The sequence below is a fragment of the Drosophila persimilis genome, unplaced genomic scaffold (genome assembly GCF_003286085.1).
Source record: "Drosophila persimilis strain 14011-0111.01,24,50 unplaced genomic scaffold, DperRS2 tig00000000-arrow-pilon, whole genome shotgun sequence".
NCBI classification, from domain to species: Eukaryota; Metazoa; Arthropoda; class Insecta; order Diptera; family Drosophilidae; genus Drosophila; species Drosophila persimilis.
Window position 1 is genome coordinate 3,721,694 of NW_020825288.1, and position 24,539 is coordinate 3,746,232.

The window sequence follows — 24,539 nt, forward strand, 5'->3', positions numbered from 1 at the left end:
CCATGGAGCGATGCAAAAGGCAGCTGCCAACAATATGGCAATTTGCACAAAGGATTTAGCGATGCATTTAGAAGCCAATAAAAAGAAGTTAGCAGGCAAATTGTGTGTGTGGATAAAAGTAGCTGAACAATCAGCAGTTGACGCCTGACGACGACTCGAGTGGCTGCTGGAATCGATGGGGTATGTACACGGATTCCATCACCCTCAATGCTGCAGCACGGAAACCCTACAATCGTGGCATAAACTTTTGATTCTTTGAATAATTTTCAAGCTTGGCTGTGGCAGCTGCATATCCATTGGATTTTTTCCAATAAAACATGATGTACTCTGTCAGTTCTGAGAGTTATTGAATTCTAGAATATACATATATTGGCCAGAGATTTTTATTTATATTTTTAGGAGTTTGGTTTAGTTCATTTCGCGCTGAATATATGCATAGCTTGAGGGGTCGCTGTCTCATGCAGTTTTTAAACGTTAATTCATTGGAAAATCAATGCACAGCAGAAGCACTTCAATTTGGGATTAATATGACAACATTTAGCTGACGATATGGATATTTTACGGACTGCTTTAATCAGGCAGGCAGGCAGGCAGGCAGGCAGTCGGTTGCTTCACCAAGAGTCCCGGCGGTGTCGGTAGTCCCTGGGCAACTTCACTCGTAATTTGCCATAAAATAAGCATAAATTGGATCAATTTACGAAAAGCTCTGTTACAAATGCACAGCGGAGGAGCGGTAGGAGCCACTGAGGAGGTAGCGAGCTCACAATAAGGACGCTGCCATATACAGTTACAGCTAGAGCTACAGCAGTTGTCAACCCCAAGCCCAACCCCAACCCCAACCCGACCAGAGTTCCATATCAAAGGAGGATGACTGCGACTGCCGCCTGGTAATGGCCATCGCCATCGCCATCCCCAACGCAAGGATGTAGCGGTGGAGGAGCTGCCTGCTGACAGCCCTGTGGTTTCTGTCACGCGCATTGAATCTGAAGACTCGGTTGCATTTCACTTGATGGTCCTCTCCCACTTGTCGTCATCGCTGTCATTGCAGTTGGAGGAGCAGTCGCAGGAGCAGAAGGCTTCCGAGTCTGAGTCCGAGTCCGAGCAGTCGTCGTCATCTTGCTGCTTAATGTCAACTCTTGGCATTTTGTCTTAGTTGCCACATAAAAAAATTGAATTTATGATAGGTCCTTTCAGTCTTTTGGTCTTTTGGTCTCTGGGTGTTTTCGCTTTTGTGCTGGCCACGCAGATTTCGCACCGATAGCTTTTGGCCTGGCTCAGCAACTCAATTCCATGGTAACTCCTCTCCGCTGCTGCTGATTTTATTCCAACATTTTCCTGCCACGCTATCCAAATTTCAAGTGAATTTCGCATTTTTCAATCTAAAATTTCATTAATTCTGAACACTGGATCAGGGACTGCAACCAGGAGGTAGGTAGGGTAGGGAGCACCCGCTGTGCTGACCAAACACTCAGTCAGCTGGCTCATTATTTTTAGTAGTTGCCTCGCTGCATGTTTATAATGCGGCTGTACATTTGGTTTTTAGTAATTTCGGATTTCCCCGGCTATTAGCCAGTGCGTTCCCTCTCTCCGTGGGACTCCCTCAATATATATTTTTGGGGTTTCGGTTTGTGGGTTTGTTTACTGGTCGACGACTGTATTGCCATGAGCCGTGCCCAGACCAGAGACTACTACTTTAATGATGTTGTTTTCTTCGAATTTTCGGTTCCAGCTCCAGCTCCAGTTCCAGTTTATTTATGCAGCCATGTGTGTATGTGTGCCGCGGCTTGTTTACCATGCATTGCATTATATAATTTGAGTTTGAAAAATCAACATGTGGCACTGGTACTGGCTCCGGCACTGGCTGCTGCTCCTGCTCCTGCTCCTGCTGGTCATGGCTGCCTCTGCCACATGCGGCTGTGGGAAACATTTTGTATGGCATAGTATATCGCACGGCTCGGTTATTGAGTTCATGTTTGTGTGTTTGCATATTCGGAAATGCCATATAAAGAGGGGCGGGGGGAGGGGACAGAGAGCGTATCCAGCCATACACCGTGTGCGAAATATAAATGAATTTGTTTAGTCGAAGCGCGTTGAGTTTTTGGTGCCATTCAAAATATGGTCCTGTTCTTTGGTCCTGCTGCAAGGTTCGGCATGGGGCAGGGCAGGGCACTGCCAGGCAGCCACCAAAAATTTCATATTCATAATTTAATTAAATTAACATTTTGTTGAATTATGTACTTACATGACTGTGGCATAAAATATGGTTTAGGCAGGGCACGGCCTGTGCACGCCCCAAGGGATTAAGGTCCCTCATTTTGCAACGGGGAAAAACCCACATAATATTTGCGATGAGTGCAACAGACCAGAATCCCCATATGCTAGAGGGAGAGAGAGTTGGACAGAGGAGTGCTAGATAGAGACCTCATTTAGATGATTTTCTAATGGTCTGATGGACTACGCACGTCCACAAAGCAATCTGCTTGAATCAATGGAAACACTATTTACCTTCGGATTTGCCAGATCTAACAGATCAGGTTTTCCCGAACAATAGGTATCGTTTGCCGTAGAAAGTGAAGGCCAAAACAGAGGCAACCGTGTCATTGTCAACCCACAAAAGCTTGAAAGCAAGTTGTTAAATTACTCAAGACATGGCTGGGATTTGTTTATCTGTGAATTTCTTTGTGGGATTGTAGACTCTCACATACACTCACCTGACCATTGTCCTGCCGAGAGAGATAGAGAGAGAGAGAGGTGGGATATGGTAGTGAAAAGGACCATGGCTTGTCACTTGTAGCAATTTGAAGTTTACAGGGTCACTGGGGACCTGGGGACCTGAGGACCTGCTCCTCCTGCTCGCCCATAAAAGACAGCAAAAACTTAAAGACAATGGCAGGCGAACGTAACAAAAACGTAATCTACTCAACAACTTACTTTGCTTACACGGATCGAACCGAGGAGGAGGAGGAGGAGGAGGAGTAGGAGGATGCGGAGACAGCCCCCAAGGATGGGCACCAGAAATCAGTGTAAGTGTGTTTGTGTGTATCTGTGTCTTGGTTATTGTCTTGGGCATCGCTGACTGGCTTCTTCGATTCGAGGACGACATACGACAAGCGACAAGTTTTTCAAATAAAACCAATACAGGACCAGAACCAGGGCGAGGGCGAGGGCGGGGGCGACACACTTAAGTATGGACAAATAACAAACTAAATAAAATGCCAGAGACACCAGCCCGAGGGGGCCTTGAATTGGCCCGGCCAACAGCAATAACGGTTTGGGGAGCAGCAGAGATGGGTCTTAGCCAGGGCTATATGAAAATCAGCTTTGGCTTTGCATGTGCACAAAAAAAAGAGAGAATGTTACTTAATTTTTGGTCTTGTTTTTCGGATTTCATTTTTGCATACAGCATCAAAGTTTTTGCTACTTGAAAATGTGAAGCAGATAAAAATAATGGAAAAGTTTTGCTTGCTTTTTTTTTAGGACAGGGCAGGGCAGGGCAGAGCAGGGCTGGGTCGGAGTCGAGAGTCTATATAGACTACGAGTAATATGCTACGCTTCTCCGTTTTGTGCAGCAGCTGCAGCGGACTTAAGGTGGCATCTACTTAAAGTTCAACTTTGGCTTAAGCTGCCACTGCCACTGCCACTGCTGCAGTTGCAATTTCATGTGAGTGGGCTGGCTTTGGTTGTGGGTGTGACACACACCTTCGGTGGAAAGGCCATTTTATTTATTGCCCTGCCAGGCCGGCACTTCTCGGTGCCACAGGGCATTGCTTCCACTCAAGTGCTTAGCCTCAGCCAGTGGCTCAGTTTTTCCTCGGACCTGCATAATACCCCACTAACTGCAAACATTACAGATAATAATCAGTCCCGGTCACCTTTGGTTAATATTCAATGAGAATGGCGATTCGCAATTTAAGCAGCTTAGGTCCGCGCGTGACATAGTTAATCGGATTAAATGGTTGGGGCGTTTAGTGGGCGGCCTGCGGACATTTTCGTTTCGAACTGAAGTTAAATCAAAGTTTCTCCGATCAGAGATGGCACAAATTAGCAGGCTGCAACGACGACAAAATTTAGCATGATTTTATTGAATTTTTTCGATATTTTATCACGATCTTTACATTAAATATTCGATAAAAATCTGTATCTGTAGTTCCATTTAAGCCAGCTTCAGGCACAGGCACAACTGGTATAGAGTGCAGAAATGTAGTCCCGTCCATCCCTCTGACGTGCCCTGAATATGCAGGCATTACCAACACCTAGGCCACATTCAGGGACCGCTCCCTGCTGGGAGCTCGGGATCTTCTCCAGGAATGCAAATACAACACAATGTTGCCGGTGCCACAATGGCAACTAATCAGCTTTTTGCGAAACATGCGCGTGTTGCCGTTGCCTCCGGGGGTAATGGAATGATTCGGGTCTGGATTTGCCTGCCATTCTCCCTGAAACTTTTCAGTTGTTTCACTTCGGGGAGTAGAGCGCAGTGGTGCATACTTGTGCCGACTCACCGACTCACCGACTGGCCTCGCCTTGCCTCGAAAGAGGTAGGGCACTGAACCATTTAGAGGGGGGGTGTACCTACCTACCCTTAACACTATCCTGTGGAACACCACGAGTATACCCACCTTAACCGCCCTGCACCACTCGTGGCTGTGATTTATTTACCGTTGAAATTATCTTGTTTTGCGGTTTGATGCATCGCATTGCCAAAGTAACTTTATTTTGCACTCGAAACCTTTTTGCACTGCACCGCGCACAGATAAAAATTTACGTTTCGTTTCGGCTTTCATTTTCTTTTTCAGCTGCTGCTGCTCCTGGTGGTTTTTTTTTGCTCCTCTGCCTCGGCACTTTGTGTTGCTAACTTTTCAACTAACGTCGACTTGGGTGAAAATTGACTTTGGTGCGAACTGCGAACTGGGAAATGGGAGATGGGTGATGGGAGATGGGATCTCCATCTCCACCTACAACCACTATCCTAGGCGTTCTTTTAGTGCATAAAACTTTTGTGTTAGACTATCAATATTTGCGCCTGTGTGGGCTATGGGGCGATGGATGGCCAACATCCATTCCTTGTTCCGTGGCTCTCGGACTGTTTATCTAGCAGCAGTTTGAAGTTTTGTGCATGCTGCGGCCAAGGATTGAGCTCGGAGCTCACTGCCCGGTGCTTGGCAAAAACGCAACACTTTAGTTTAATTGGTAACCAGGCGGATTGTGTACATTTTTAAGTAAGAGTTAATATTTAAGTGCGGGCCAAGTTTTGCTAATTTGACACTTGAATTCGCCAGCTTGGACACTGCACCTGAAAGCTCTGTAAACATTTTCAGTTGGAGGTTCTATTTGGCCCGTGGTTTCGGTGGTTTGAGGCGACCCACAGACATGGAAATCCAATATCAGACCCAGCCACACATCACAATCACACTTGCACTCTGCCCATTTTCACACAGCGAGAGTCGTGAGGGGAAGCCCAGGGCTAACCCAAGTAGTGCTTTTGTAGGGATTTTCCCTCCACTTTTCCGGGATGCTAATGTGTGTGTGACACTGTGTGTTTGTCATGCTTAAATGGCTTACACAATTATAATAATCCTGCCGTGCATTCAGCCAGCCACCAAATGGAGCCAAACTGCGGACACTGCCATTGCCACTGCCACTGTCCCATGGAGCAGACACAAATTTTTCTTTTTTTTCTTTTATTTTAACACTGAGAGAAAAGCAGTGAGAGAAGAGCAGTGCAGAATGACTCTTCGCCAAACAGTGGGTGGAGTTCGGTGCTCTCTCCCATAACTCCATCATTATAAAAGACCTGCGAGACTGTACCTTATCTATTCGTAGTCAGTTTTCCCTCAGTGTGGTCTCTAAATTGTGAACAATGGTCGTTCATTTTAATGGTCTTGCTGTTAAAGCTGTCAACTCTATTTACAAGTCTTCAAACATCAATTGTTTATATTTGCAAAAACCAAATCATCAGAGATTAACGACATTAAATATTGCATTGTGTTTTAATGGTTTATTTTTGCATCTCAATTGAATGTGATGCAGCCCATTGTCGTTGGAGATTGTTTGCTAACTATTTTTGTTTGTAATTTATTTGAAAATTGAATATAAATTATTTACTAAAAAAGCATTAAAACAGCAGGAAAATACACGGACAGAGAGCCAGACGGAAAGTGGGATGCCAGGGAACAGAACAAAGACTGAAACAGGGACACGGACACCGAGACGGACACGGACATGGTTGTGTAATTTTAATTAAAACAAACAAACGAACAAATATACTATGGTGAGAACTGCATGATCGGTGCTTACACATGTATACATATATATGGTATATAATATGTGCAGCATAGAAGCCAGGACTGATTATATTTCAGCCGCATCGTACAACTTTTGGCCATAATTGTAGGAGGGCTCCGTTCTGCTGGGGTTTGTTGGTCTGTTTGTTTGCTGTAGCTGTCATTATAAATTTCATTTCAGCCAGAACGGAAGTCTGTGTGTCTGCGTGGGCGGGCTTACCAGTTTTAATGAGGTGATAATGGTAGTTCTGGTGGCAGGGCCTACCGACGTACTATTTGCAAATCAATAATGTATTTAAGTAAGTCCATAAAGAAACGATTGTAGCGTGAATGCCATAATTTCACCACCTTCGACCAGTTGACGGAGTCAAAGGTCAGTGCAGATGACGGGTTTGACGGCTATGACGGCTATGATGATGTATATGCCGATAATCACGAGGTTGGTTGTTCGTATTTGCGTATTAGTCCAAATTCAATAATAATACCAAATGCAATGCAGAAACTAATTGCAATTTGCATGTATGTACAACAGTAACAGCAAAACACACAACTGTTTATTGAGTTACTTCGTAATTACAATGGCCATGCCGCACCGTCCCAAACATTGTTCCAATTTTTGGTCCAGGGCCCCCAAGGGGTTGGACGTGGCGACCGTACACAGTCCTATGGCCGTCCTACGGCTCCTGGAAGTGCAATCAATGGGCAATGGTCTATAATTCGAATGTGCACGAATGTGCCAGGAAATCAACACAAAAACCGCAAATTCGACTAACAATTCAAAAGCCAGAAGCTGCTATTCGAAATTAGTTGTAATCGGCTGGCAAGTCTTTTTTGCGTAGTCCTCAAAAGGCACGGCCAAGTATCACCTATTCATTATGACTGAGGCAGCAGCTATTCATATCCCCCAAAGACCCACCCCACCCTTGTCATCATGCTCCTCTGTAATGAGCTTCCACATCTGCTCCTGCTCTTGCTCCTGCCACACCCCCATTACCGGGAATGACTATTGAAAAACGGTTGACCAAAAATGACGCGCAAATGTTGGCAACATTAAATTAAAGCGTCGTAAACGTGGCTCAAACCGCACGCGAAAATTTATGCATATAAATCAGGCAACGTGGCCCGTTCGCTGATTGACGTGTGGCAGGCAGGCAGGCGGCATGCAGCAGGCAGCTAGCGCCTGGCCCGGCAAACTACTGCTAATTTGTTGGAGGCCAACACACTGCCACTGCCACTGCCACTGCGAGACGGAAAAAGAGAGGTATTCAAAACAGCCAAAACAAGGCAAACCAAGCCAAGCCAAACCAAAGCAAACAACAGCAGCAGCAGCCGACAGTCGCCAGTCGGCAGTCGGCAGCAACTGGGAGGAAAGCTGGCGAAATGTGCCGAAATTCCATCAAAGCGACGTTTTACGGATAAAACATTTGCATATTTTGATTGGACACGCCCAGTTGTGTGTGCCTAGTGGGCGAGCAAACAATGGGGCACTGGCAACGGCACCCGCTCCGCTCCTGGGATCGCTCTTGGTAGCAGGGTTTGGCATGCAGCTAACAAAGTGCGACGTGCGCTTGGCTCAGACACAGACCATAGCAACAACAACAGGCTGTGCCACATGGCGGCAACAATACAATGGGGCAACAACTACTATGGCGATAAGGGACACAGAGGCTGAGCACGCCCACTGTCCGAGTCCGAGTCCGAGCGTGGGGACCGGGAAGCGATGGCCAACTCCCTGACTGGTCTATCATGCGGCTGACGTGACGTGACGCGGCAGCGATTTTTACACTTTGCACTTTTTTCCACATCTCACGATACCCTGGGCATTTTACGGCAGCAAAGGTATATCTACCTGATTATTATGGCCAGGTTTTAAGTACAATTCCACCTCTTGGAAAATCGGAAAATCCATTTCATCCCGCACTTGGCCTAAATTTTCATATATTTTTGAATTAAAGATCCTTTTCTTTAGTCGACTACTTTAAAGTTTTCCAAGTTTGATTGTTGCTGTATTTTGCTGGTCAGCTGCTACTTTTTTTCGAGCTCTTTTTAGTAGCGCTCCACTTTTTTGCGGCACATTTTGGCAGCGTCGCGCCGTCATCCGTCCTCGTCGTCGTCGTGGGCAATAAATCTTCATTTTCGCTATTAAAATGTTGTAATATTTTCGCTTGTTTTTTAACGCTTTGCCGATTGTCCCCGTTCCTGGGATATAGCCGGATATGTATATATATTTTGAAGAGCCATAAATAAGAAATAGAAAATAAAAAATTGAATTGCCCGTCGCGACAGCAGCCGCTGGTTGCCTTAGTTTTGGTTGGGGATTTTATTTTATTTTTGTGGCTGCCGTTTAGATTTTGTGGTTCTAAACGGCTTTATGCTCCCCCGTAATTGATCTGTTAGCCGAAATTGCCGAGGCGATAAGTTCTGCGATAGCTACTTGGCTTTAAAGCCCACCAATCATGTAGCTGGTCAGGCGACTGCTGATGTCATCCCCAGCGCTGACGCAGCGTGGTACCAGGAGAGTAAAGAGTAGTGCTTTGAATGCACCCATTCAGCATTCACCCTTTGCCATTCACCATTCACCATGTGAATTTTGTCACGCTGTGACTCTTATTGCATTAAAATATTTGACACAATTGCAAGCTTTATGGCAATTTGCAAATTGCACGGCGACCCACGGTGCTCCTCTGAGCCACAGTTCATCCCCGGCCCGGCGAGGAGGGCATTGCCAGGTGCACAGGGGTTTCCAGGTGTGTTTTCATTGTGCGAGCTGTGTCATTTTCCATAATTTCGTATTTGACAGTGCGTGACAACATTTTGCTGCCTCGCCCCGTCTCGCATGCAAGTCAATCAGATATATGTAGTTACTCTTTTGGGTGGGATATTGAAAAGGAATTTCATTTTGAATGTGCATAAGATTTTAAGATTTAAAATGTATTGCAAAATGTGTGAAAATATTTGAATATATTTTGGCATAATTGATTGATCCACTGAAAAATATATATATGTGCATATGTATATAGATAATGTCAAGTGAAATATTTAAAAAGTATTGAATTAATTTATCTTCATAAAATACAAAACCTTGTAAATTCTATATGTTCTAGAGGTTTAGAGAAAGTGCACAATTTTGGAGAAAATATTGATCAGGAATGTGCATAAGAATTTTAGTTGATCTTTTATAACAAAAAAAGTCTCAGAGCCCATCAAACTTTCTTATTGAAGACCTTGCGCCTTGCGAAAGTTGGATTAATTGCCAAGAATAACATTTAAGTTTGCATATTCACAAGATTTTATTCTTTTGAATGCATTGAAACTTCCTTTTGATATTCAACTAATTGATGGATCTACTGCAACGAATATATGCTCCTACTCTTTCGATACCAAATTAAACCCCTGAAATTTACGCTTACCATCTAAAGCCAAAGTCTAGCGGAGGTGGGAATAATCCAACAAAACTCGATTCATTTCGGAGTTAAGGTCATAAATCAAAGTGTCTAAAATGGCATACATAAATTTTCATACTGAAAAAGGCATTTGCGATGAAATTAACACGCTCCGGAGCAGGACTACGCACACAATACATGCATACACACACACACACGCAGAGCCACACTCTCACATACACAGATAGAAACACAGAGGCATACTCGCATGTATATCGTTTGCTGTGATTAATGCAACGCGGCGTATGCCTAACATTTCGCTGGCTGTCTTTATTAATGGACGCTGATTTGCACATAAAGCAAAACACATCCATATGAGCTCTACGATAAAATGTAGGCATGGAACGGTCTGGGCTGAAGGCTCCTCGGGAGCCTGGAGTGGGGGTGTGGCATACAAGGTGCTGGGATTAAACTACGAGCAGATAGCTAGCTCCTCGTTGCTAGGGTGCCTCTGGCTTGTGGCTTCTTGGCTGGTGCTGCTCCTTCGCCTGTTCCTTCTCCTCGTGCTTAAAGAGCAGCCTGGGCATTGTTGTAGAGTCATTAAGGTGTAAATTATACCACTAATTAGCCATTAAGTAGCAAGCGGGAGGCAGGCAGCGTTTAAGCATGTAGATGCCAAAACACAAACGAGTTCTATGTTGTGTGAGGGACTTGGAACTATGTATATCTGGGCAATAAAATTTAATGAGCATATAAAATGTGAGAATGGCAAGTAAATTCAGCTTCCCTGGCGTCTGCCAATCGAACACAGAAAAATGTACAGCTTAAAGGTGCGTCAGGATTATCAAATGCACCACAGATAAGAAAGGAGCATCCAGACAATCCAGATGCGGACAAAGTGTGTGTTTGTCTGTACTCAATCCTCTGCCAGTAATACTCTATATATACATACATATATACATATATATGTATAGAGCTATAACAAAGCATGTGCGAGAAAAACAGGAGAAATAGTTTGAAAAAATATTGAATTCTTGAGACATAAACAAAGTGAAGAGGAGCGAGAAATAGGAGGGGTTAGAGAAGGAAGAGGAGGTTGAGGAGGAGCAGCAGTACAACTCCGGGAGACTATTGAAGCAGAAAATCGAAAATTTATACAAATATGTTGAAAGAGCAGGGCAGACGACCAGTACCAGACCAAAGCGGAATATAGTGGAATACAGCAGTGAAGCTGAAGTAGAGTGGATTGGTGTGGAGTGGAGTGGAGTGTAGGGGATCGAACGCGTTCGGGAAATGTGCAACGGCGGCAACAAAAGGAACAGCGCATGTCTATGGCCAATGTGCTCGGATGTGTGGCTGTGGCTGTGTGTTTGCCATGGCTAAATTTGCATTTATTTTCCGAGGGTATGTTCAAATGTGCAACGAACTGTGCTTGAGTAGAAGACAGCCAAGAGAAGAACACACACCACCTCCATTCACCACCATCCACCACGAGGCCAGGCTGCAGTGCAATCAAAGACGCTACCGCTACCGCTACTGAAGCTCTAGATGCTCCTCCCGCTACTGCTGATGCTGCTGCTGCTGCTGCTACTGCTGCTCCTGCCACATTCCACCCGGCGGCAGTTCGTGTCCATTGCAACTCACTCTTTGCCGAGTCCATGTCCAAAGACCGTAAGACGAATGCACAGCTGACCCTGCAGCCAAATCTGAGCCTGAGATGCAGCCATGGAGCCATGGAGCTGCTCTGCCTTTGATTGCTTTTAAAGCGTTCTCTCTGCTCGAAATTGAATTTGCCATTAGTCGTTGGCAAACTTGTAAATTCAAATAAGCTCAGCATCCCACACTGCATACTCGCCATACTAGCCCCCCGTGTGGCAGAGCTTGTGTTTTTGATTGCGTCATGCTGCATAATGAGCTGCAAAATCTTTGCTCGGCTTACATGGCGTGTGAGTGACATTTAATTTGCCGTCGACAGCATCAGAATAAAACAGTTACGAACAGTAAGCCCACCCATGGATGAGCCCTTGGACTGGGGCATCATAGACTGTATTTTCAGCCACTTAAGGACAGAGAAACAAACAGTCTGCAAAGCCATCCCTATCAGTAGGTTTCGTTTTAGATTTCACACCTCTGTGTGTCCTCGCCTCTCTGCTCTGCAAATGGAGATTATTTATTAGGGGGGGCTCTCGGCTCTCAGGAGCACTAAAGTCCAAACTAAAGTCGGTGCCAAAACAGGGGCCGGCACGCATTTTACAGCTAATAATAAATGACCCGAGGAGGGGTTGTCGTCGGCCACGTTTTTCAACCGGGCATGTACGCATAAATTTCGACAAGGATAAGGCCCAGGACAGTGGACCTGCAGCATGTGTTGGGGCCCAGACCTTTTTTCCGAGTCAGGCAGGTGTGTGGTGGGTGGGCGCGAGGGCAGACTCCAGTTTCATTGCTGGCTCCTGCTCCGCCGTGTCCCCCGTGCGTCAGCCCATAAACATAATGACCAGCTATTATGGCCACTGACTCGGCTTACAGGCAGGCCCGTGAACATATGCTTGTCAGTCAAGTTATGTGCCAAGTGTAACATATTTTAAATAATTGATGAGCGAACCCGATCCGATCCGACCCGAACCGACAGTGGCAGTGGCAGTGGCAGAAGCAGGCCTCGAAAATGCAGAGCCACATTTGCATGGAAGCCAGCTCCTTTGGCTTTGGATGCCCATCAATTAGACGCACTCGTTGCCGCTGATGCCGCCGACGGGCTGGTTCTGCTGTCAGTTTTTGCTGTCGGCATCACGGCCAGATGGAAAGCCTTTGGCCCATCCGTTTTCTCTTCCCTCCGTTCCCTCCTCCCCCCGCATACATTAGAAACACTTCAATTTCCGTCTGCCAGTCGAGTCCACTTCATAGCCAGAGACTCCGAATCAGTTTTTGCCCCGATCCCATTCCCAGACAACTGTAATCAAAGCAAATTAATTATCTATGTCCTTCGTTGTACGGCGGTCGCTTTTTTCCCTGGTTTTTCTCATCTTGCGTATACCTTTCAAGCCTTTCATGTCCGGTCGGTCCTCCACTGTCGTCTACTACTACTGGATCCAGGATCCAGGATGTCTGCAAAAGGCAAGAGTTAAATGACAGCCATGGATGCCTGGCTTATAATTCAATGTGCAGCTACAATTTGTGATATATGCAATGACGACCATCGATGTTCTTTGTCCTTACGGCGCCCAAAGAATGCTTGAAAAAATGCAAATGCCACAACAATGCCAGACTTCAAAAAAGGAAAAGAAACGAGTTGCCAGAGGCGAGACATGGCTTTCATCAAAGATTTTAATTAATATTCCTGCTGGTTCTGCTTCCGCATCAGTATTCCCCCCCGTTGCCATTGAAACTAATTTTGTTAGTTCCACAAATCTCTTTATCCATGCCTGATGGCTGATGGCATGCGGCCGGAGATCTGCAGAGCTGAAAGCATATCAATCTTGGTCGGACATGTGGTGTAAAAGCATTTACCTGTTGCTGCTACTGGGCCTGCAATGCCTGCAAATCAATGCCACCAGGTTGAAGCAGTATAAGGAGAACTACCACCGACCCGTCTACTACAATCCTAGTCACAGCAAGGCGAATCATGTGGACTACAATCGCGAGGCCCTGGAGGCGCGCGATAAGCTCGATAAGGAGGCAGTAGAGAGGACAGCCGAATTTGATGCGAGTGTGGACAAAACCTACTACATACAGATCTACTACAAAGGTACGGTGTTCTGTCCCGGGGCATTGATATCGCGCCGAATGATCATCACTTCGGCACGCTGCTTCATGCCCCCAACGACGGAGCCGGTGCGCGAGTACAAGGCCAGATATATGTACGTTCTGACAGGCGTGGACATTGGGCACGCAACCACGACGACGCCTCACGCGGTGAACGCCTTTTACATGCCCGGCCACAAGGAAAACGGCACCTCAAACGACATCGCCTTGATCTCCCTGGCGAAGAAGTTGCCCCGCGATACATATCACTATATCAAGCTCTTCCGGGGAATACCCAAAGCGGGAGACCGCGTCAAAATGGCCTTTCTGGATCCCAGCGAGTACGAAATCACACTCTACGACACTAAGGTGGTGGATATGGATCGCTGCAAGACCACCTACGAGATGATGGGCTTGAACGAATTCATCATGGAGCCAGAATACTACTGTGTGAGCAATCTGAAGCACAATCTAAATACGGCCTGCAGCACCCGACCCGGGGATCCCCTGATCATAGAAAATCAGCTGGCCGCCATCAACATCTTTGGCGAGAACTGCGACGAGGTGGAGGACACCGACACCATGGACATATACTTCCCCATCAAGCACACCATCAAGTTCATCCAGCTGGCCACGGATGCACTGAGGGCCTTCACGGGCACGGGTCCCTTCAATGAGTCTGTCCAGACGACAACCCTTTCGGCTATTGCCCTGGCCATGCAGAAGGAGCAGCTATGAATATTTGGTTGATTGCTGTAAAAAAGTTAACCAAGCATTTCGAAACGAATAAAAGCGTGTCCAAGTGATTGGTTAGACAAACAGGGGGAGAGACCATCGTTTTTGTACCAGTTATTGGACACTCGTCAAACCATGGCCATGTCCCGTTTCTTGCTGCTGCAATTTCTGCTGATGCTCGCCGTCTTGACGGTGTGGTCAAAGACAAAGAAGCACACGTACCACTTACACCGCTCTCTGTTCTACAAATATTCACCCCAGCATACTCACCGGATACAGGACGACTACAAGCCCATAATTCCTTTTTACCCGAAGGAGAAGGATACGCCGGTATTTGGCACATCCGAGGAGCCCAAGATCAAATTGGGTACAATGGGAATGACGGTGCCACTGCACGAGCTGCTCGTACGCATCTACAACAATGGACAGTTCCTGTGCGTGGGCACCCTCATAACCGAGAGGCTGATCGCCACGGTGAACACCTGCTTCGTCGATGTGAAGGTACAGGATCTCACTGCCAAGACCTTTCACAACGCGAACGAGGTGATGCGAGTAATCCAAAAGAACTCCAGCGAGTTTTTCAATGTAGATAGTGAGACGAGTTTGAGCGTCCTGGAGCTGAGCAATCCTGCCGGCAACTCAAGTGTCACCCTCAGCCCGGCCCAGCTGTGCGACACCACGCTGCAGCCCCGCTTCGTCGTGCAGCTGACCACCTACATACGCACCCGGCACAGTATCCACACGCAGACCACTGAGGTCCTGCCCTTGGCCGAGTGCCGGAAGGTCATGAATGACCCCGGCGGCAACGTGATCCGCGACACCATGATCTGCATAAAGAACACCAAGCACTCGTCCAAGTGCCAGAAAACCTATGGCAATCCGCTGATCTATAATGGCATGATCTGTGGCATCAATGTTATGGGTCACAACTGTCCCCGGCCCCTTGGGGTCGACGTCTATGACATTGTCTTCAATTCAGCAGACTTTGTGGGCGAAAAAATGAAGTTCATTATTGACGCCGACTTGGAAAAGGATATAATCTGAGCATTGCCAAACATTACTCCCAAAGTGGGTACAAATATACTCTAATGGGTATTCAGTGGTAGACTTTTTACTTTGGTGGGGTTTTTACCTTGGACACATTTGGCTCTTTCGTTCTAGACCCCTTGATGCAAAGCAAAGCGAATCAATTGTCCATTTCAATCTGGTCTGGTCTCGTAACTAGTGAAATGTATTTCTTTATTGCCCAGCAGATGCAGATAAAGACTGCAGCGATGTTGCGTTGGAAGGTGCTTCTCCTGGTCAATGCCTTGATCATAGTATGCAAGTCTGACAAAATAGTAAAAGCGGGCAATAGGAAGAAACACTTGTTTAATTACCACGGGAAGGACTGGATGCCCCACTTCGGCTACAAAAAAGGACATTATGGCTTCGAGCATGTACACAGATCGACCACCGTGAAGGCAGACCATGAAAAAGATTCGCTCGATGACTATGTGGTGCGAATAATAGCCGGTGGGAAGGTTGTCTGCAATGGGATCCTTGTCAACAAGAACGAGGTGCTCACGGTCAGCACCTGCCTCATGGACGCTCCGTTACCTTCAATATCCATAAAACTGTTAGATGGCTCTAGCCACAATGCGACAAGCAACCGTCCGGCAAGTGACTACACGATGAAAGAGGCTGAGCAGCTGCTTACTCTCATCAAGCTGGGAGCGGAGCTCACGGACGAGTTCTCGAAACCACCGCCAATATGCCCACAGCACGTCAAGTCGACGGATCCTGTCCAGTTGTGGGCGTGGAATAGCCGCAAGACCCACCTAAGGAAAAGTCGAGTCGCCCAGTTAATGGATGATGAGTGCAAGGGCAAGGTCCAGGATCCCAACGGCCTTGTCATCAAGAACTACACCAGTTGCATTGTCAATACCCAGACTTCCAAGAAATGTATCCGTAGCTTTGGCCTGCCCTATGTCCATGAGGGCAGCTTCTGTGGCATGAATATTCTGGGGCACAACTGTCCGAGTGCCAGCATTGCCGATGTCTATGTGCGGCTGATCGATCAGAAGCGGTTCATTAGCGAGAAGCTGAATTCGGTTCGACTTTCGGGAATCGACAATGAGATATTCTAAATATTTCAATGCATATATAAGTTTAATAAATTGAACTGATTCTTAGCACATGGCTTCTATGGCACTACATGATGCAGGTTTGTGTATCAATGAGGTTCATCTTTAGAGCATTCCAATTTATTTGGATTTCATAAGGGGTCGTTGCCTCGTTTTTGTAAATGATTCCGATTCCCCAAACCAAGTTCAAGTTCCTGAAGATCAAATGAAAATATGACATTAAATTGTTCAGCCTCATTTCCGTTTCGCCTGCTCGGCTGATGTTCAATCAAATTAATGAAAAATTGCTACAGCCGCGCGCCGTCGAATCAAAGTTCCCCAAAAGAAGCATTAAACGCGCAGACGCTTAGGCACAGGCGCAGACAGGGGATTCCTTCCCAGCTTCATTGAGAAAACCAAGGCCCCCCCGACAAAAAGAAGAAAAAAAGAGAAAAACTTGACAAACACAGGACACAGAAATGAAGTGGCAGCAGGAAAAAACCTTTTGTATTGCAGCGATAATGTCATCAACTAAAGTACTCCGTCGGGCATAGTGAAAAGTTCTAGTCAATCGCAATAAAGCGCAAAATGTTACACAGGCAGCGACAGACGGTGGGGCTTAGTGGGTTTGCAAGAGAGGCAGGCATATACATGTACAGTGACAGAGAGAGAGAGAGATAGAGTGAGAAGAGGGGAGTGGGAGATGTTGACAGGTGCATGGGAGCTGTGTAAACATCATTAAAATGGTTTTTCGCTTTGGCCATCTACCTTCCGTCTCCACTACTAAAATCGAAATGGAAAATCATTGAAATTATATTTCCATCCATGTGCAGAGTTCTTTTTTTTTCTTTCTTTTTGTACTTCCTTTCAAAGAGGGTGTCATGGCTTGGACCAGAAGGACGGCTTTTTCGATTCACTATATTAGAGACCTGGAATAGAAACGAACGGCGATTGTTCAGGGAATCTAATGCCTCGGCCCCCAAAGTAAGTCTTCCTTTCTAGGCTTTTTTTCATGCTGAAAGGAATGTTTCTCCCCTTAAGTTTGTGGACTGGGGAGACGCAGGCCCGGGCGAATTAGCCACATATCACTTTATGGCAAGAGCACTTTGTTAAATTAAACTAAATAATTCAAGAGCGCGACCACAGTTCATAAAATGGCGGCACAATAAACAAATCGCAATCTTTTGTTTTGTTTTTGTAAATATTTTTAACCAACACATACGCACGGCTCGCACACACATGGAACTGCAGCCGGATATGGAAATATTTGGAAAGAAAAATGCGGTCGTCTGCAAAATGAAAAAAAAGAGAGCCGAAAACAAAAGAAAAGCGGGAAAAACTGTTACCCACAGAACGCATTTGTATGTGTGCGCACGTCCTTGGAACGCGTGTGAGCGTGAGAGTCCGTGAGTGTGTGGTGTGTGTGGGTTGGCTGAGTGTGCGTAAAATTTTACGATAATACGCAACAATTTCGAAATGAGTGCACCCTGCTAAGCGGCAGACTCTGGCCGGCTCTGTGTCTGGGTCTGTGGAGCATTTCGAGTGCAAAGAAAGCAATTTCCTCAATATTCTTTATGGCCACCAAGAGAGAGAGAGAGTGAAAGCGAGAGAGTAAGACAGAGTGGGAATGGGAGAGGTGGGGAGAGGGGCACTCTCTCTCGCTGTTGCTGGTTTTGGGATGCTTTTGTTATTATTTTCAAAGTTCCATAAGCCGCTTGCTAATAAAATTTTAGAAGCCTGAGCCAGGCAGTGCCAGTGAGCCTGTTCCTGTTCCCGTGCCTCTGTCGGAGGCTGTTAACATTATCATAACGCACACAGAAACACGCATATGTGTGAGTGGCCATATAATAATCATGGCCACACACCCGCGCTGCTACACACGCATATATAGACTCTGGCAGGCATTTACATGCCACTTAGGCATTGTCGCCCCGCTTCTTTGACTAGCGTTGCGTATACGCCTCGTGGTGCGTAGTGCGTGGAGCGCTGTGCGTGTGCCTTATAATTCATTTATTGGCATAATTTCGTTTTATTTTTATTTGTTTTACGGCTTTTGCGATTGCCTTTGATACGACCAAAGGCAAGGCAACAGAGAAAAAAAACCAAAGGACGAGAAAAAAGGCAAATTGAAAACATATTGAATATCGAATTTTGTCTCCCTGGGAGCCCTTGAATTGGCTCGTCTGCCTCCATTAATTGCTAAGCTGCATACGCGACCTGGCATACAATTAGGCAGACGGCTGCGGAAGGAAGATCCACCTCCATTACAAGGCACTTTAGTTCACACAGCCAGAGAGCATAGATCACGCCCGGCTTAATAAATTCCCCTGCCAGGCAACCGAAAACAAAAGAATCTTTGGATGTCGTTGCCACTCAGTGGAGGTGTATGTCTTACCTGCAGCCACTGCAGGCGTGGGTTGGATGAGCTCCAACAACAGCAGCTGGAGCTCTGGCGCGGCGTCTGTCTGGGCCCGAGGAAACGTGACTGGAAAAATGCATTTCCGCTGCACGTAAAAACTAGGCAAAAAATCTACCACGGCAAACCGAAAACGGAGAGGAAAACGAGAGGCACGTAAGTCAATCAGCAACTGGACGGCAGCCACAGCTCCAGCTCCAGCTATAGTTACAGCCACAGCTACAGCTACAGCACTAACAACTAAGTATAGCCCTAATGCAATGCGGAAGTCACACTCCAATTTAGCCGAGCAGGATGGGGGAAGAATGGAGGCAGGGTAGGGGCACAAAACAGGGCGCCTGATTTTGTTGCTAACTGAATGAGTTACTTCCGCTTTGCCTAACAATTTTAAATAAAATCACATCAGAGCGAGAGCACACCCGCAAAAGGATAGCCCGAGAGGGTCAGAAAAGGAACAAACAACAGAGCACGGAGCACGGAGCACGGACAGACACTGACCAATATGGACAATGGTCTAGTGTGTGGATAGCAGTTGTTACCATTGCCTTTTCTCCTCTTTGTGCTCTGTGCTGTGCTGTGTGCATGGCAACCAAAGCGACGTTGGGCTTTGAAATATTTATGGCAGCAGCAAAAGGCCATAAAGAGGGAATGCCAATATGCGCGAGTGGTGGGGTCAGAGGCAACGACGGGTTCAGTCACTGCCCGGCGACCATTGAGCCCTGACCACTGAATCTCAACTCAATGAAAGTGCTGGCCATTTGGTAGCCAATTTAATTCACTCCGATCTGACACTGACTTCTCTTTGGATGTACAGCCTCCATCTCCATATAAATCCTCGATGCATCAATTTATTTGCCATAAACTGATTGCCACGGAACAGTCTATAGTCTGTACTGTTTGTATATTTGCAGGTCTATCACATTATTATGTTCCGCATTCGAGTCAACAGCAATTACTTTCATGAAAGGCAAATAAAACAAATCAGAACGCTAATGGGTGGGCGGTTTGGTGAAGGTGGATCTGGGAAAATAGCGCAAATCATTACAGTCGATTAATTTTTGCCCAGCAAAATATGAATTGCGAAATATTCATACATACATTTATTCCAGGCAAAGGGCAAATAATGCAATTATAATGCAAAAATAATGTAATCAAATGAGAGGTGTTGCCTCTGCCTCTCAGTCCCTGCCTGAAAATACCCTTGAAGAGTCCATTAGCATTAATGTTTGTCAACAATTTTGACTTTTACTCTCACACCATCATTTGAAAATTACTGAGTTAGATTATATGTCGACTGGAAATCGATAAACTATATATTGGAGTATAAGAAACAAATGGTGATATCTACTGTTTCTTATACATTTGGTTTAGGTAATGACAACCTTTTTTGACGCAGTGCCACTTTAAACAGATCTGTACAGCTGTATCCACACAAGTCTCGATTCGAAGCGGATCATACTATTACGAATCGTTTGCGTTGTAACAAAAGAGCTTAACAAGGCTCAAGGTCAAGTTTTACTCGATTTTAAATGCAGAAAAATTTGAATTAAACTTGATTTAGTATTTAGTAGCCGAATATACCTTTTATCCCGCACGTACCCTGCGCGGACAAATTTCGCTCATACATGTATCAATATCATTCACTCGCAGTTCGTTTATCACTTGGATAAAAAAAAACCTGTAAATGTTTGATGGAAACTAATGCCAATGGCTATCGGTAACATGCGTTTGCTGAGGTGTCTGAAGCGCCCTGGCAATCCCCCTGTCTAGCCCCATCCATGGACATGACAGCCCATGGGTAATAGATTGTTGCCGTGTGCTGCAATTAACACCTTGCGAGCTGCACACAAATATTTGCCAAACTTATCGAGCATTTATCAATGACAAGTGTGACAGAACACGGTCGATACGACTGTGTGGGGTGGGGGTGGGGGGAAGAGCAGGTCACGAATGTGGCGTTCGATACAATCGCTCAACTCTCTGCATGTGACGACATAATCAGTGCTATCGAAAAATACAACAGAAAACCACACATGTGAAGACATTGGAAGCTAAACGAGAAAGCGGTGCCAGAGGCAGTGGAACTTCATTCGAGGCGAACCGTGAGAGCCCAATTGTACACGGTTTAGTTTCGGTCTGATTTCCGCGTCGAGTGGGGACGGCGCGATGTGTTGTCGCTTTAGTTCTCCATATAGGCCATGTCCGGCTGCATACCCCATCATCGGCTGCAAGTGTGCATGATCTGTGCCTTGTTCTTTGTGATCTGTCAGTTTGTGTTTCTCATAGTTTTCCTGCGGAATGGGGTCCTCGAGGATACCATCACTGGCAGAGTGAGTGGACTTAAGAAGGGATATATTTTGGTCTTATTCAGAATACTGTTTTCTATTAGCTGCTACTACATCGAGGTACTGGCAAAGAGAATCGTCTGTTCGGATGGCGAGAGTTCATTTCGCACACACACGAACAACCGGGGGCGAATTACCAGTACAATCTCCAGCTGAGTGATACAGTGGGTGCAATACGAAGCCTGCCCAGGACTCGACACGAAAGGTGAGTAATGGATGCCTGGGGGTCTCCAGAGTATTCACGATTTTATTTTCCCCTGGACAGCTGTGATTCCAAACGCACCTACAACCTGCCACACTCCTCTCGTGCCAAAGTGAGCGTGGTAATCAGCTTCTACAACGAAGCCCGTTCCATGCTTCTGAGAACGATCATATCCCTAGTTAGCCGCACGCCGGAGGACTATCTGCACGAGCTTATCCTCATAGATGATGCCAGTCAGGATGGTACGTCTTCCCTTTCGCCACGTCTTCAATCGAATCTGTGAATACGAGTATTCTTCCACTCTTCCATTTCAGTTTCTCTGCTGGAGGAGCTCCAGAAGCTGATGGAAAAAATGTATGCCACCCGGGGTCGCCTGACGTTCATATTCCTTCGTAATTTGCAGCGCCAGGGCATGATTTGGTCCCGCAATAGGGGAGCCGAGGCGGCCAGCGGCCATTACCTCCTCTTTCTGGACAGTCATTGCGAGGTCAACGAGGACTGGCTGGAGCCTCTGCTGGGTCGACTGTCGCTGAACGCAACGCTGGCGGTCAGCCCGTTGCTTGACCACATTGACCCCGCGACCTTGAGCTACAGAAGTGGCAACGACATGGTCAAGGGTGGTTTCGACTGGAACCTGCATTTCCACTGGCTGAGGCGCGAGCTGTCCGCGAAGGAGGCCCCAGAGCAGCCGTTCAAGAGTCCAGCCTTTTCCGGGGGCGTGCTGATGATCTCACGCGACTGGTTCCTTAAGCTGCGGTGCTTCAACCCAAACTTGAAGGTGAGCTCGAGGCAAGGGTTGAGGGCGCAGACCTAATTAACTTGTGCCAACTGCGCTAATTGCTAATGTCAGGCCATGGCAGCAAGACGGCATGGCAGAGTGCTCAGCTCCACTGCTCCACCCTGAGTGACCCTGAGTGACGCTTGCAGCCACAACAATTCCTCTCTAGCTAGCTGGCTTTTTGTCTCTCTTGCAGATCTGGGGCGGCGAATCCATCGAGCTGGCCATTAAATTGTGGCTTTGCGGTGGACAAATTGAGATCGTGCCCTGCAGTCGAATCGGACACATCTTTCGCCCTCGACATGCCTTCGACTTCCCGCCGCAGTTTAACCACGAATCGAGCACCGCCCATGCCACCTATCTACAGTAGGTTGTGGGGTTATTGGATTGGGGTTTAGGTGTGAAATGAGCGCACCGACGATTGGTATTTTTCAATTTATTTCATCGCAGCATCCGTTTAATATGAACATTCCTATCGCATGCTGATTGAATCGCCCATTCCCCCTTCCTCTTCCTCGTCCCGCAGCAATTCAAAAATCATAGCCGACTCCTGGCTGGACGAGTACAAAAATATGTTCTACGTACTCAAGCCGGCGGCCAGGCAGATTCCATTGTTTCACACCAACCAGGACGAGGACTTGCTCCGACAGCTGAAGCTGGAGCTCCGGTGTCATCGCTTCGATTGGTATCTGCGGCATGTGAGCCCCGAACTAAAGTGAGTTGTTTGCAGACAGATATTCGGTATTCGTGACTCTTCATCAAAAGAATCCTTCATATCAGGGCGCACTTTAACGAGCTCTCGGCGATGGGCACTCTGAAGAATGGCTATCGCTGTCTGCATGCCAGACGCACGGACAATGTGTCCCAGCTGGAAGTGATCCTGGACAGCTGCTACCTCAACGACATCACTCAGTGGAGACTCCTTCGCAAAAGCGGACAGCTGAGCACTGCAACGGAACGATGCCTCGGAGTGGAGAGGGGCTCAATGCCACCTCGACTCACCATGACGCCCTGCAGCAGGCATCAAAACAAGATGAAGGCACAACGATGGCTGCGACGGGGCACACATCTGGTGCATACCGGTACATATCTCTGCCTGGATAATCCGCTCAAGAATCAATTGGTGCTGAGCCCTTGCCGCTCCCTCGCAGCATCGCAGTCGTTTCAATTTGCATTGGAAATGGAGAAGCAAACATAAACTTGGCTAATGATACCGAGATACCGATACCGATACCGATACTGATTCGATGAGAAGTAGCAGGAGCATGAGCCTCCTCATCCTCTCACGGGAAGAGCTTAGCTCGGGGGGTTAAATGTTCCTTGGGATTGGGGTTGGGGCAAGGCAAATCTCGTGGCATGCAGGTAAATCAAAATGCTGACATGTTGTGCTAATCTCTGTGAAACATTTCCGCCGCAGCAGCAGCAGCAACCGCAGCGGCAGCAGCAGCGCCAGCAGCAGCGGCAGGGGCAGCCATAGATTACCAGCAGACGGGGGGAAGCAGTAAATTATGGCGCCATAGATATGTGCACGGAAAGGTGCAGAACTCTTCCCTTGCTGGATGGCTTTTTTCTGTGCCGGGGACTGACGACTATCAAGACTCCGGGTGCTTCCTGTCGCATTCGTCACACGAGTCGGGACACAATGGAGCAGAGGAACGGCCAGATAAAAGCCAGCGACGCTGTGCGTATTGTGCGGCTTGTTTAGAAGGCTCTGTCATCAGTCAGGGAACAATGGACGGGGACTGCGACCGGGGCCGAGAACGGGACCGGGACCGGGACCGGGCCTGGGGCCGCGACTGGGTTTCCTTCTCTGCAATTGTTGCCGGGGCAAGGAGTCGCAAATGTAATTGAGTTGATGACAATGCCACTGACTGCCCGGCGCGCGCTTCCGGCAATTTTGATGGCCTCCGGATGCAGTCGACAAAAAGGCAAAACCAAACAAAATAGAAACAAAACAGAAGTCTATGGTGTGGCAGTTGCAGGAGACGATAGAGACAGAGTGGTAGTGCAACTTGCAACTTGAGATTTGTTTTGTTTCACCATTCTTGTGGTAATAAAGCGTAAAAGTTAATTTTGTATCTCAACAAAGGCAACAAGTGTGTCCAGAGGACTGACAAGTTCGGGACTGGGGCTGCGACTGCGACTGCGACCGCCGAGTACTATTTCCCTCACAATGGAAAATGCTGTGGCAGCTGCAGCGGCGCGTAAAAATCACATTTTTCATGGAACTTAATAAAAAGAAAACAAAAAAAAATCCCACCTCTCCAGTCTGAGGAGGTCTAACAAGTTGCAGCTTTGACTGTGGCCATGACCACCGCACCGCCGACCCTCCGCACCACCGTACCAACAACAGGCTTCACTTTCGCGGAAGCGACGTTTAGTTATTGTAAAGTTATGGCCGCCCCGCAGTTTGCGGCGTTTTATTGTCCTGCACCTGCACCTGCAGGACACAATAGCCCGGACTCAGGACTGGACTCTGACTCTGGCGCTGGTAATAAAACGGTGAGGCACTAGAAAATTTCATTTTCTATAAAGTTTCACCAGGTAATTGCT

General features: G+C 47.0%; 4 protein-coding genes and 1 long non-coding RNA gene across 6 annotated transcripts; 4 read left to right on the top strand and 1 right to left on the bottom strand.

The window, feature by feature from the left end:
- Positions 1-12,555: 12,555 nt before the first annotated feature.
- LOC113564945 lies at positions 12,556-12,866 on the bottom strand. Its single transcript, XR_003408392.1, has 3 exons — positions 12,834-12,866; positions 12,699-12,769; positions 12,556-12,614 (listed from the first exon to the last, which is right to left on the bottom strand). It is a non-coding gene; the product is annotated as an uncharacterized LOC113564945 (long non-coding RNA).
- A 274-nt stretch (positions 12,867-13,140) lies between these two features.
- LOC6594774 (trypsin) lies at positions 13,141-14,211 on the top strand. The gene has a single exon (XM_002020052.2). The coding sequence runs from the start codon at positions 13,151-13,153 to the stop codon at positions 14,141-14,143; it is 993 nt and encodes a 330-aa protein (XP_002020088.1). The 5' UTR covers positions 13,141-13,150; the 3' UTR covers positions 14,144-14,211.
- A 64-nt stretch (positions 14,212-14,275) lies between these two features.
- LOC6594773 (seminase) lies at positions 14,276-15,184 on the top strand. The gene has a single exon (XM_002020051.1). The coding sequence runs from the start codon at positions 14,276-14,278 to the stop codon at positions 15,182-15,184; it is 909 nt and encodes a 302-aa protein (XP_002020087.1).
- Positions 15,185-15,369: 185 nt separating this feature from the next.
- LOC6594772 lies at positions 15,370-16,269 on the top strand. The gene has a single exon (XM_002020050.2). The coding sequence runs from the start codon at positions 15,370-15,372 to the stop codon at positions 16,267-16,269; it is 900 nt and encodes a 299-aa protein (XP_002020086.2).
- Positions 16,270-20,792: 4,523 nt separating this feature from the next.
- Positions 20,793-23,205, top strand: LOC6594771 (putative polypeptide N-acetylgalactosaminyltransferase 13). 2 transcript variants are annotated; one of them, XM_002020049.2, is made up of 7 exons: positions 20,800-20,991; positions 21,051-21,211; positions 21,272-21,450; positions 21,523-21,986; positions 22,183-22,352; positions 22,513-22,701; positions 22,767-23,205. In XM_002020049.2, exons 1-7 carry the CDS (start codon positions 20,860-20,862, stop codon positions 23,182-23,184), a joined length of 1,713 nt encoding a protein of 570 aa, XP_002020085.1. In that variant the 5' UTR covers positions 20,800-20,859; the 3' UTR covers positions 23,185-23,205. The 2 variants fall into 2 exon arrangements, with proteins under 2 accessions (XP_026850491.1, XP_002020085.1); XM_026994690.1 differs by lacking the exons at positions 22,183-22,352; positions 22,513-22,701; positions 22,767-23,205 and adding an exon at positions 22,059-22,144 and having other exon boundaries at positions 20,793-20,991.
- The last annotated feature ends 1,334 nt before the right edge of the window (positions 23,206-24,539 follow it).